General features: G+C 25.6%; 2 protein-coding genes across 5 annotated transcripts in view; one reads left to right on the top strand and one right to left on the bottom strand.

Moving 5' to 3' along the window:
• LOC100208517 (protein FAM228B) overlaps positions 1-3,440 on the bottom strand; it is a 25,886-nt gene extending 22,446 nt beyond the window's left edge. Inside the window, exons 1-4 of one of the 4 annotated variants that reach the window (XM_065792537.1) lie at positions 2,584-2,741; positions 2,360-2,458; positions 1,610-1,683; positions 1,084-1,182 (exon numbers count right to left, since the gene is read on the bottom strand). In XM_065792537.1, coding sequence (XP_065648609.1) covers positions 1,084-1,182; positions 1,610-1,683; positions 2,360-2,456 — 270 coding nt within the window. In that variant the 5' untranslated portion in view covers positions 2,457-2,458; positions 2,584-2,741. Of the gene's footprint in view, positions 1-1,083; positions 1,183-1,609; positions 1,684-2,261; positions 2,459-2,583; positions 2,742-3,306 lie in introns of those variants that run through there. The other 3 variants (XM_065792539.1, XM_065792538.1, XM_065792540.1) reach the window with 3 other exon arrangements.
• LOC136077992 (profilin-4-like) lies at positions 3,422-13,609 on the top strand. Its single transcript, XM_065792541.1, has 4 exons — positions 3,422-3,568; positions 11,456-11,590; positions 13,267-13,375; positions 13,464-13,609. Exons 1-4 carry the CDS (start codon positions 3,422-3,424, stop codon positions 13,490-13,492), a joined length of 420 nt encoding a protein of 139 aa, XP_065648613.1. The 3' UTR covers positions 13,493-13,609.

Here is a 13,609-nt window from a genome sequence, read left to right as displayed (position 1 = left end):
TTCAAGGTTATAGAGTTAAGAGAGGGTTGTAACCACAACTAAAAGTAGCCTCCTTGACTGTAGTGGTCCTCGGCTGTAGTGGTCCTCGACTGTAGTGGTCCTCGACTGTAGTGGTCCTCGACTGTAGTGGTCCTCGACTGTAGTGGTCCTCGACTGTAGTGGTCCTCGACTGTAGTGGTCCTCGGGGAGATAAATTGAAATAATTAAAAAAATATATTTTTTGTTGGCCTTCGCATGCCTTTAAAGTCATTAAGCCAAAAGATCACATCTCAATAAGATAATTTACTCGGTTTGAACCATAAGAAGAAAGTATTGCTTAAAACAAATAAATAAATTCTTCTTTCCTACTTAGTTTTTAGTGTTAAAAAAAAGTTTTTAATATCAAAAAAGTTCAAGCCTTTTTTAGATTCCTTTTTTAGATTCCTTTTTTAGTATGATCTTATGCACTGGTAGGTATTGTTAATTTTTATGTATATATACCCAATTGTTAATTTGTCAAAATTCCAATAAAATTTTACCAATTAATCATAATTGCAAAAAATTGATAAACAAATCCAAATCAGTATCACACTTGGTCAGTTTTTATATAAAAAGAAAACAATGCATGCTTTTCAGTAGTTAAGATCATTAATTTTCATATCTATTTTTGTAAGACTTCCTTAAATATAACATAATTAGTTTTTTCTTCTTCTAAAAAGTCTACAAACCAATTTTATATTTAATCCAAATTCTATTAGCAAGTTTGTTTCAATAATTTATTGAAAAAGTGAAATATCTTTGAAAATATATTTCTATATGTTTTTGTTGTTTTTCAAATTAGATTTTTTGTAACAAGTAAGATTATAAATAATAAAAGTATTAAAAGAAATTGTTTTATTAACTTTTAAGCATATATTTAAAGCATATTTTAGATTTAAAGTACATTTATTGAATTCTAAATCAAAAACGAATTATAAATTTTAGTTATCATATTTTTGCCCTTGTTATTTCTCATCTTATTAAGGAAAACATTTTATCTTATTAAGGAAAACATATATTTGAGAATATATAACATTATTATTTCATTATAAATAGTTAACTTACTATAAGAGGGATATAGACATCTTCATGCCATTTCTGAAGCAATAGTTCTGATTTACTTTTTTTCAACATAAGTTCTGTTGACAGCATTTTATCTAGTTCCTTAAAACAGTTTACAAATAAATCTTAGTCTCAAATTTATATTTATTAAATACAAATAATATCAAGATTATGTTTAGAGCAAGATTTTATGGTATAGTCTAAACTAAGTTTAGTGCAAACTAATTTAATTTCAACATTTTTTTTTAATAACTGACTATAATTAAGTTTACATTGATTTAATGAGACTGATTAGGTATCAAGAAAAGTAGAAAGAACAAAAAAAAAAAAAAAAAACGTTTAAAAATCTGTTTGCCTTTATTCTTTATCCTTATAAAAAAAATAAAAAAACATGACTATATGAAATTAAATAAATATAACTAAATGATTAAAAAAACATCATATGATTTAATATAAATATAGTTATTTACGATACAGTTTGCTTATTATATTATATATTTTTTTATACATAATTTATCTATAAACCTACATTTTGTAGCCTTCTTTCCTCCTCAAAATGTTTAGTCAGCGTATTGATAACATCTGAATGCTCAAGATTCATTACTTTAATTAAGAAACAAATATGCAAGTAAAACAATATAACTAAAAAATTTAATTATTAAAAACTTTACTAATAATGTCAACTTATTGAGCTTCTTGTATTTAGAAAATTTAAATCAAAAGTATTAATTTAAATCAATTAAATTCATTTTAAAGAAGATAAGATGTCAATTAAAATATATTCTTAAAAAGAATAAATAATTTCTTCATTTAAAATAAATTGCTAATTTTCTAAAATACTTTCTTGTCAATGTCAATTTAAACTGAGTTTTGAAAAGATTGATGGTTCCTGAATAATCATGTATTTAACATTCATTATTTAAATCTTTTTTTTTAAATAACTGTGTTTTATACAATAACTTTCTGTTTGATTCAACATCTGTCTGTTTTTTGTTCAACTTAATACTAAATCAACAGCTAAATTAAATTAGGTTTTTTTTAATAATTTTTACTAATTTAGTTTTTAAAAATTTTTAATTTTAAAATCAAGAATTTTTTAAACATTTTTAATTTTGTTCAAAATAGGAGTGAACACAAAAATTTGATGACATTGTGAACACACCCTCAAAAGATCTTCATACCTAGCTATAAGACACTTTTTGAAATTTTTTCCTAAAAACAGTGGATGGTTAAATCATTGGGTTAGTTATAGTTAAAGAATATGTTAACATTGAAGTACCAGCTGATACAAATGTTTCTTCTTTATTACTAATTTGACATCCAAAAGTTAGGTCAAAGGATTTATTGAGATTCATTAAATTTATTATCTGCAACATATCTAAAAGAAACAATTTTAAAAATTTACTATCACTAAATGTTACAGTAATGTGTATAAACTCTGCTTGCAACTGCAACTCTATCATATATTTCATAATAAAAAACCAATCATTGTATGATACATACCAGTCTGTAAAAATTTAGGTCTAAAACTTTTTTAAACTACATTTTATTTTTTGCATCACATGGACTCCTCGTAGCCAACAAGAGCCACCACAATTGAAGTCACTTTTTTTATTACTAAAATTTAAACTTTTATCTTTATCAAAAAAACATTTTGCGTTAAAACTTTTCTTGTGTTAAAACCTGCTATATTAAGTTTACATTATTATGATCTGTTAGTCTTACAATATTTTAATTTTAAGAGATTTTGATCTTATTTCACTAATATTGTAATTTTAATGCTTTTTTTGTTAAAAAATGGCACCTTAATAAGTATTTTCCGGTAACAAAAAAAAACTAAACATGCCAAAATAAAACAGACAGAAAAAGACATTTTAAAAAAACATTTTGTTTAAGTCAATTTAGAAAAGTTAGAAAAATTCACTATTTAAGCCCTTCAATAATTAATACACGCATAACAACTTTGGGCATTTTCATGCATAGTTGTTTATATGTAAAGAGTGTATATATTTATGACAATATTATGGATGAAACTTAGTGATAATAATTAATTAGATCAATTTTTATTATAGCCTTAACCTCGACATTTGACAAATAATTTGCCAAAAAATTTTAAAAAGTGAAAAACAATTAACACAAATAATAAATTAACATTTAAATATATCATTTATTCTCTCCCAAAATCTGAAGTAGTTTAAAAGACAAAAAAGAAAAATATAAAACTACCTTGACTGCTTTGAAAAAAAAAAGTCTAAGTGAGTGCTAGGTAAGCACCAAAAGTAAACACTTGTATACACTAAATTATTCACGTCAATCTGTTACTTCGTTACCGTAAACAAATATGGCCAAACGGAATTGCAATTGTAACATTAACACACAGATAAATGTACTTCTTCAAAAATGTTTGATAGAAACTGGGAATGTAGAACATTGTGCAATATTTAGAAGAAAAGATTCAAAACTTTTGGCGCATTCTCCTTCTTTTTTAGTAAGTTTTTTGAGTTGACAAATTTTTTGCAGTAATATTGTTTTGGGTTTTATGGTTATTAAATAAAATAGTTATTCCAATCGCCGCAATTTGGGCATTCTCATCCAACACAAGTATAAACTTGCATGAGTTTACAGTTTGTTTTATGACTTTAAATTACCTATTACTAATAACGCCCCCTAAATATACAATACTTTTGACTTTTATTTTATGTTACTTTAAAGTGACAAGAATTTTTTTTTTTTTGCTGTATTTTTCTTAATTTAACTTTTATTTGAACGACTAATAGCTTTAACAAGCAATATTGTTAGTTAAAGCTTAAATAAAAATAGCTTAAAAGATTTTTTATCCGAAATGATACACGGTGTTATTTTTTTAACTTGCATTTATATCGATCATGTTTTAACTTTTAAGAATTCAACAATTACGAAACCTTTACTTTTAGACCAATTCTTTTTAGGTATAATTATTTATATTATTGGCAAATTGAAGGCTTTGAGGACCTTTTCTTTTTATTATTTTTCTTTTGTAGTTGGCGAAACTCGCAAGGCACCTACACCCTTCCCCCGCGAATAGGTTTCAAAACACCTATTCGCACTGGCTTTGTTTATACTTTGAAGTTTTTTATGGAATTGATTATGAATTTTTAATATCTTTTATTAGACTAATATTTTTAAATAAAATAATTAGTTAGGCTATGATTGCAATGTGATGGCAATGTAAGAAATAGGAATGGATTAGCCTACACAATATTATGATTTTATTGTTAAGTATAGAAAACAGAATATATATATAAAAAAATATATATATAGAATATATTTCTATATATTTATAGAATATATATATAGAAAATAAAGTTTTTACCTTAGACAACCCCATTTACTTTGAGACATCTTTTGCGAAATGCATCATCTTAGTTTTAGTAGGCTTTTCTTTTATTATTTTCAACATCTTAAATATTGGACACACAGCTCTTATTTATTTTAATAATAATATATTTTTACAATACAATAATATTCTAATATAATTATTATTTAAAAATATTTCAATATTTTTATTATATAAAATAATATTCCAATATTCTTCAATACTGTAGACAGCACTTATTTAAAACAAACAGTATTTATAGATCTGAATTGTTCCTTTTACTTTTCTTCTTTAAACTGCTTAAGACCTATTCCTAGTTCAATTTTGTTTTTCTTTCGACATGTTTTTTCTTTTTAACTTCCTTAATCTTTGCATCACAAGCTTGCTGTAACTTCTTTGCTACAATAATTACATATAGTTATAGTAGGCCTGGTACAATATGGTAATTTTTTTAATATAATAAAGTCTTTCAGAGGAAACAACTTTTCATAAAAATGTGAAGAACTAATTTAACAAGATGCAGAATAATTAATTAAATAAGAAAAAGATGATAACATGGGTATTATGTCATTTGAATTTAACATTAAACGTTTGTTTAAAAGTTGTGTTGTATAATTTGGTTTTGACGTAAAGGCATAGCTAAGAAATGATAATATATTACTTTGAAAAATATTTCTGACATTCAAAGATAACGTTTAAACATTTTATATAAAAAATATGGCATCACCACAAATACGAAATCCTTTAAGGTAAAAAAACTACAAATACTGGTACGGTTATTCTGTCAAAACAAATTCTAAAACGAAACGGTTAAAATGTCTAATGAAACAACACTACATGTATTTGTTATGACTGGCAAAATAGACATATTTTAAATACCAAAAGTTATGTTAAAAACAATTTTCTCTACGAAATTGAACCAAGAAATCAATCAGGAAAGTATATTATTTTTTTAAAGTGATTGCAATGAACTTGAGCTAGCATATTCTGTTGAGCTTCATGTTGACGCTAATTTTCTGTGTTCTTTACTGACAAAGATTTTTCTCATGATGTATTATATCTTTTCTTAAGATGTATTAAAATCTATATAAATATCTTTCTTTAAGATGGATTAAAAAAACAAGAAAAACTTTTATGTAATACTAAAACACCGGGATATATACTCGTTATGTTCTACCACGCAAAACATGGTGACATTAGGATTGTACACAAATTACGTCACGTATATTTCGACCATTTCAGACCCCTCCCCCCGCCTTGTTACAACATCGTAATTCTTTCGTAACAAGTTCCGTATGGAGTCGTCACAAAACCACATACCCCCTTCTCTCAAATACAATCAATGTACTTTTCTTAGAAGCTGTTAAAACCTCAAAGCTATCTAAGGATTTACTGGTTTGATCTTTTATAACAATATGATAAAGTAATGACTGCATCGTCCATCTCTATGTTTTTTTGAAAGTTGTTTTATTGTATTGTTTGTTTGAAAGTTGAAAGTTGTTTGTTATTTATAAGCTGAAAGTTGCTGTAAATTTTTCTAGTTAAAAGTTTTTTAAAATTTGTTTTGCTATATTGTTGTTAAAAGTTGTGTGTTGAAAGTTGAAAGTTGCTTTGTTGTTGATAAGTTGAAAGTTGTTTGAAAGTTATTTTGGAAGTTGTTGCAGTGTTGCTTCGACCTATTTCTTTAAGGTGGTAGAGCACAATTAAAATACAAATTTTTGATCAAAATATGAAAAAAAAAAAATTTAATTCATCTTATTCAAAATTTTATTCTCTTTCTTTTGATGTAAGTATGGAACTGAAACTATTTTTGGAAATGTGTTAAAAACCTACATTTGCAAAATTATTTACCTTGGCAACACCGTAGCAACCACAAATATACCCTCGTTTATTATATATGTTGAGCAAAATTGCAAGCTAATTTGTCTTTTTGCTGTGTCTATCATGCTTGTAATTGTTTATTTATCATCTTTGCTTTTAAAGAAATTTCAATTTTAAGAATTTTGCTGTAGGACGATTTAAAGATTCATGTTGTTATTGTTGTATTAGACCCTAGTTTTGTTAGTATTGTATTAGAGATTTATTGTTAATTAGTAATAAGTTGTAAGATCTATCATAAATAACAAATAAGAAAGATAATGAACTCTAAAAAAACAAATAAACAAAATATTAGCAGAAGAAAAAAGAGAGCATAGAATGGCATAGTTCCAAAGAATGTTAAAGTTTTCGAAGATTCTTGTATCAAATCTATATGCTCAAGTGAAAGGAAACAAAAACAATAACTGATTTTTCTACTAATTCTTTTCCACAAACAGAAGACTATTTTATTATTGTGCATTTTTACCTACTCGAAAGCATTTTGCAAACTCTTGTATGTTCAGAATGTTTTTGCAACATTGTTGTAAAAGATGATATTTTAAAAAGACAAAGATTCTCTCATGTTCTAACAATAAACTGTGATAATTGTTCATGGAATAAAATAATTAATACTTCCCCAGAGATAAAGAAGAAGGGGGAAACTAAAGGTCGAAATACATACGGGGTAATTGTACGTTCTGCAAAAGCTTTCCGTGAAATTGGCTGTGGTTTTTTATCAATAAGCACGTTTGTATCTTTAATGAATTTTAAATGTTTAGACTACTATAACGGTAAAGAAACAGAGAAAAAAACTTAGAGCCTTAAAAAAAGGATTCAGTAAGAATCTTAAAGCAAAGCAACCTCAAGACTCATATGTTTTAGGAGGATTTTAACATGATTTTGCTGTTTAAATCTGATTTTTTCTTTATTTTGTACTTATTTTTGTTTTTTCTGCATTTAAGTTTTTCATATTTTATCAAGATTTTAAAACATGATTTTTTCTGATTGAATAAAGCTTTTGTTCTGAAATTTTCAGAACATATTCCTAACAACATTAGAATTCATTTGACAGATAGATTTTATTTAATTATTTTTAAAACTCATTATTTTTAGTTTTAACTTCTTTAAATTGCTTGTAAATCGTACTAAATTTAACATATCTTAAAAAAAAGGTCATATCTTTACATATAAAAGGACTAATTAAAATTCTATCTGTTAAATGGAGTAAAACAAGTTCATTAACAGATCTGCAAAGTTTGATTAATGGCTCTTAAGTCTAACTCAAGTTAATGTGTTTTGAAAACATAAGAATTAGATCTTTATTTACACTGTTTTTGCGCCATTATGGGTTTTTGGTAAAGTTTTTCAAATTTTTTTTTTTGCAAAAACATTTCATTTCTCTTAGTGAAGCATTTCTGCATATTTTTAAAACTATTTTTTAAATCTTTCATGAAAAGTGTCTTTTTTGTGCTCTACCTACCTAGTTTAAAAACTTGAAAGATTTGGTTATTGTTGTTGTCTTTATTTTTTTTTAAAGTTGTTTTTAAAATTTGTAAAAGTGAAAGTTGCTTTTAAAGTTGTTGCCTCATTTGAAAGGTGATTTGAAATTTTGATTTGAAGTTGAGTCGTTATTGTTTTTAATTATGCAAAGATGGATTTATTGATGAAAATATTGAAAAACTAATAATATCTAAGCTTGAAGATCAGAAGCAAAACATTTTAAAAGAAACGGAAAAGCTATTAAAAAACATGAAGAAACTTTAATAAAAAAAAATGAGTTCCAACATGATAATAATATTAGAGAGACGAAGATAAACTTGAAAAATAACTTAGTTTTAATAAATCCTGAGTTGAAATACTAGAAAAAGATACTAGCGACATTAAAGGTAGTATTAACTTTGAAGAGGAAAGCATCAAGAAAATGGTTTCTTAACCTAATCTAAAGATCAATGAAAAAATAAATACTTTGAAAAAAAAAACTATAGATCTAGAAATCTCGTCGCAATAGTTTAAGAGTTGATGGTGTTGCAGAACCATCTGAAACGTGGGATAACTGTGCAAGAGGAGTTAAAAAGATCTTTAAAAGCCATCTTGGAACTGCCGATAATATAGTGGTTAAGCGAGCCCATCGAATAAGAAGAGTTAAAGACAACCTACCACTAACTATAGTCCTTAAACTCCTAAATTATAATGATAATACTAAATTTCAACATCTGTGAAAAAACTTAAAGGCACTGGAACTTTTATTAATGAAGATTATGTGAAGGAAACATCGTAAAAAATTGTCCGAAGAAGTTAAAAGACATCGTAAAGAGGATAAGTATGCAGTAATAAAATTTGATAAAATTTTTATTAAAGATATGCATAAATAAAATAAAGTAATCACGGAAATAAAAGGAGATTCTATAACTCTCACCGGAATGGCTAAAGTCAGCGATTTTGAACTTTTCAAAAAAATCTATGATTTAATATTTGAAATAGGAGCAATTCCCTTAATTAATTGTCCAACTAGAGTATCAACAAACTCAGCAACTCTCATTGATAGCATTATTACAACTGAGTCTTCAATAACAATATACAAAAGGTATGTTGAAAGCAGATCTGATCATTTTTCAATATTTCTATCATTTAATTCAAATACTAAATTAAAACCAAAACTAATTATAAGATAAGTAAACGCATATATAAAAATAATATATGATATATAACATATATAATATGAATATTGAACAGTTTAAAAGCAATTATCACTGCTTCATTGGAAGCATTTAAATTTTAATGACGACGCAAATAAAGTTTATGAAAATTTTTTTTAAACTTTTTATTCTGTCTATGATCATAAATCAAAAAAGCTTAAATGCTCCTTGGATAACGAAGGGTTTTAAAAAATCATATATTAAACAAAGGCTATATATAAATTACTTAAGTACAAAAACACCTTTAAATGAAAAATCATACAAAGATTACAAATATCTATTTGAAACAACTCGTAAAAAACTTAAAAAAGAATTACTACTCAAAATAAATTGAAAATGTTAAGGACAACTTTAAACGCACCTGGAAAATATAACGAGAAAATAATGGAAAACAAAAAACTTGCTCATGTTCCCTACCGCAGGTGATTAGAATGGATAACAAAGATGTTTTTGAACCTGGATTAATAGCTCATAAGTTTAACAAATTCTTCATTGATATCGGTTCCAAACTGGCAAATAAAATTCCTAATACCCAAGTTGTGTTCAATAACTTTTTAACACCGATAGATGATTGCCTTTGCTCCAATGAATTATCTTCTGAGCTATCATTTGAGGAGTTTCAAGTGTCAAGCCCCTGGAGCTGATAAAATAAATGGAAACATAGTCTTAGAATGCTTTGAACAATTAAAATATATTCTCTTTAAAGTTTTCAAAGCGTCAATACAACAAGGAGTTTTTCCTGATCAGTTAAAAATAGTTAATAGATAATCCCAATATACAAAGAAGGAGACAGAACTAATACATGTAACTACCGACCTATCTCTATTTTATCAACATTTTCAAAAATCGTAGAAAAAATTGTTTACAATAGATTATATACTTATTTTAAGAATAAAAATTTTTATGAATTATATGAATTATGCAAATATTGCTTGGACAAGCACTAAAAAAGTTACAATCTCTCTATCGCCGTCAGAAACATGCAATACGTGTAATTAATTTTGCTGATCGTTTTTCGGAAATGAGAATACTTTATATTTACAAACTAAATATTTTTAATATTTTATGCTTTGTAATATATGTAAAAAGAATCTTTATTTTTAATGTTCTAATTATCTTGAAACCTACCAATAAATACTTTCTAAGAAATACCAACCTTCTATAGGAGCCTTTTTGTCGAACAAATTTTAACCAATTTTTCATTGATTATCGTGCACCCCATTTTTGAAATAATTTTTTTGCCTAATTTTAATTCTAATCTACCTAGTTCTTTGCATTTTTTTAAATTATGGTGAAAAATCTTTTACTCTCCCATATTATCAAAACTTGACAATAATATTTATATTATGGAAATATTTGTTAAACTTTATAACCTATACTACAAAGTGATATGTGTATGTATATTTTATTTTATTTTGTTGTACTTAGAGTTACTATTTAGCCTAATAATTTGTTTACACAAGTGTAAGGTTCTGACGGTAAGATCTTAGTGATCTTATTTCAGATACCTAGTTTTTCAAATCTTAGTAGTATTTGCTTACTTTATAAATTGTATTTATTTTTATCTTCTCTCATTATATTGTAAAAATGAACTAACAAATGTAAACTGAAATGTTTAAAAAATTAAAAGAATAACACTCAGTTTACATAATCTGGCATTTTTAACTCATTTTTAATGACTATTACTTCATTTACTAGTCATTATGCTTTTACGAGGTGTCAATTTTGATCTGCCTAACTTCGTAATAACTTCTTGACGGCCTCTAAAAATATAAAAATGTAAATATACTGTTATAGTAATGCATTTAAAGTCTACAGGTAGACAATCTGCTGTTTTTAACTACGCCTTGGATTTTGATAACTCTGCATTTAGTTTCAGTTAAGTGGGGGATTATATATAAATAGTATATATATAAATTTTATTACCAATAAAAATGGTAACCAAATAAACAATTTATTGAATAACTTTTATTTGATTTTTCGAATAAAATTTACAGTACTTTGATGTTATAAATGTAAAATTATTAAATAAAAAAACAGAAATTATATCTAAGTGTTGTCACGAAAACAAGTTCTTGCTTGACAACCACGAGCCCAAAGATTAAAAAACCAAACCACGCTCGCAAAAAGTTATAGTTTTATAATTGTTTTTGAACGCTACGATGTTTATTGAGTATATTTTTTAACAAAAAAAACAATGTATTTTTTACCTGATGATTGCTAAACGCAAGAAACTTTTAGTAGTAAAAAATCATGTAGTTATTTTTATTTATTCTCGTCAAAAAATCAATTATATAGCTCTGATATCATTCATCGAGCACTTTTGTTAAAAAGTATATATATAAATGAAAATTTTTTAACAAAAGTTAAAAAATTTACATTTATATATATACTTATATATAAATTTATATATAAATTGTCGTTGCTGATAAAAACAGAATTCTACATTTCCTTATTAATATTTTAGATTTCAAGAAATGAAATAGAATATTTTCGCGACTTATATAACAACGTACTAGAAACTAGATCGAATGGTATTTTATTTAGAAGTGAACAATATATAACTGTTCGCGCCGACAAATATTCCATCTATTCAAAACGGGTAATTATACTGGATTACCATAACTTTTTATGTTTCTCTTCCAATGTGATTTTTTGTTGTTGTTGTTGAGGTAACTAGGTCGAGGTTACTATTTTTTTTACTGAGGTTACTTTTGAGGTAAACCGTTTTAAAATTCTTTCATAACAAAGAAGAGATAATAAATCGAAATGAGCGGCATCAAATAGTTGGGAATTAAAAAAATATTAGTGCAATAAAAAAAATTTGTTTACTAATTTAAGAAATAGAAACTAATAATAGTTCTTATTTCTTAAAGTAATCATAAATTGTTTTTTATTGGTCGGTCGTTTATAAACAACCGACCAATAAAAAACATAATATATAATACATGAATATTTTTATAAAAATATTTATAAAACTATATCATCAAGGATGGCACTTTGGTATGAAAATTTTGATTTTTTGCAAAAATAAAAATAAAAAGTTTTGATAATTATCTTATTTTTATTATTTTTAAATTCATTATCTAGCCTATTTAAAAATATATAGGTTTCATATTTTTGCTTGAAAAAGAAGTCAATAACCGTATCCAAAAGTGTATATATATGAATATATATATACACTTTTTTGTATACATATATATATTTTGTATACACTTTTTTGTATATATATATATATATATATATATATATATATATATATATATATATATATATATATAAATATATATATATATATATATATATATATATATATATATATAGTTCTATAGTTTGTTGGCTTTAGGAAGAGCGGAAGGAAAAAAGTGATTCTTACGCCAACACATACGTCACTTTTAATTACTTTTGACTTTCGTCCAACATTTCCGTGTTGGACGAAAGTAAAAACCATTAATTTAATTACAAATTAATCGTTTTTTAAAAAAACCACAAAAACGCAAATTTAATTGACCAGAATGTTTTTAAAAACATTCTGAATGTTTTTGTAACATTTTGAATGTTTTTAACAATATAAACAATGTTTTTATTTTAATTTTTTTTAATAAAATGTTTTTATTTTTTTTTTTTTTTACTGTAAATCATGCGCGGAGTGTTGCTACATCGACTATCTTATAGCCTGACTCGCAAGGGAGTGCTGCTACATCGACTGACAAATAGCCTGACTCGCAAGGGAGTGCTGCTACATCGACTGACAAATAGCCTGACTCGCAAGGGAGTGCTGCTACATCGACTGACAAATAGCCTGACCCGCAAGGGAGTGCTGCTACATCGACTGAGGGTTTGGTTGGGGCAGGCAGTCTATCATTATCAAAAAAAAAAAATTCCGGTCTTGCATTTTAATTTTTACTTTTTGTCAACAAAATATCGAAAAAACTTTCGGACAACATCTAAGGGTTCTATATATATATATATATATATAATCCTATTTGCTATCGAATTATTTAAAAAAAAAAATCAGCTGCTTATAACTAAAACAAAAGAACTTATATCTGTTCCAAAGTATACCGTATTGAAACTAAAATTGTGTTGTTTTTATGCCAAAAAATACTTGTGAAAAATAAACGGAAATCGTCACCTCAATATTATCAATATTAATTAGAATTAATATATAAACATCGAAGTCTTTCGACAAAAAATCAAGTTTTTCAAATCACTGTGCATAGGTATAAAATATATGTTTTTTTTTAGTTTATAAATATTTCTTATTATCATTTAAAGAATAATGTTGAAGGATTAATAATGACAAGGACGGCATCGGTAATTATTATAGCAACATATGCAAAAGGTATGTACGCCAGCGTGTGCGTTGAAGCAGTTGAAAAACTAGGTAATTTGAAATTTAAAAACAAATAAAACTTGTTTTTGCATATATAATAACGTCTATTTTGTATTAATATTTACCTCCATGTTTTTAGGTGATTACTTCAGAGAAAAAGGAAGTTAAAGTAAAAGTCTCGGCTATTCAAAAATATATGTTTCTTACTTTTTAGATATTTTAAATACAAGTTTTATCCGTAATCAAATCTTTTTTTTAAAATGAAACATTATTTAGTAAGAAAAC

The sequence above is a fragment of the Hydra vulgaris genome, chromosome 03 (genome assembly GCF_038396675.1).
Source record: "Hydra vulgaris chromosome 03, alternate assembly HydraT2T_AEP".
NCBI classification, from domain to species: Eukaryota; Metazoa; Cnidaria; class Hydrozoa; order Anthoathecata; family Hydridae; genus Hydra; species Hydra vulgaris.
Note: the sequence above shows the minus strand (reverse complement) of the source record. Positions and strands in the feature narration are given on the sequence as shown.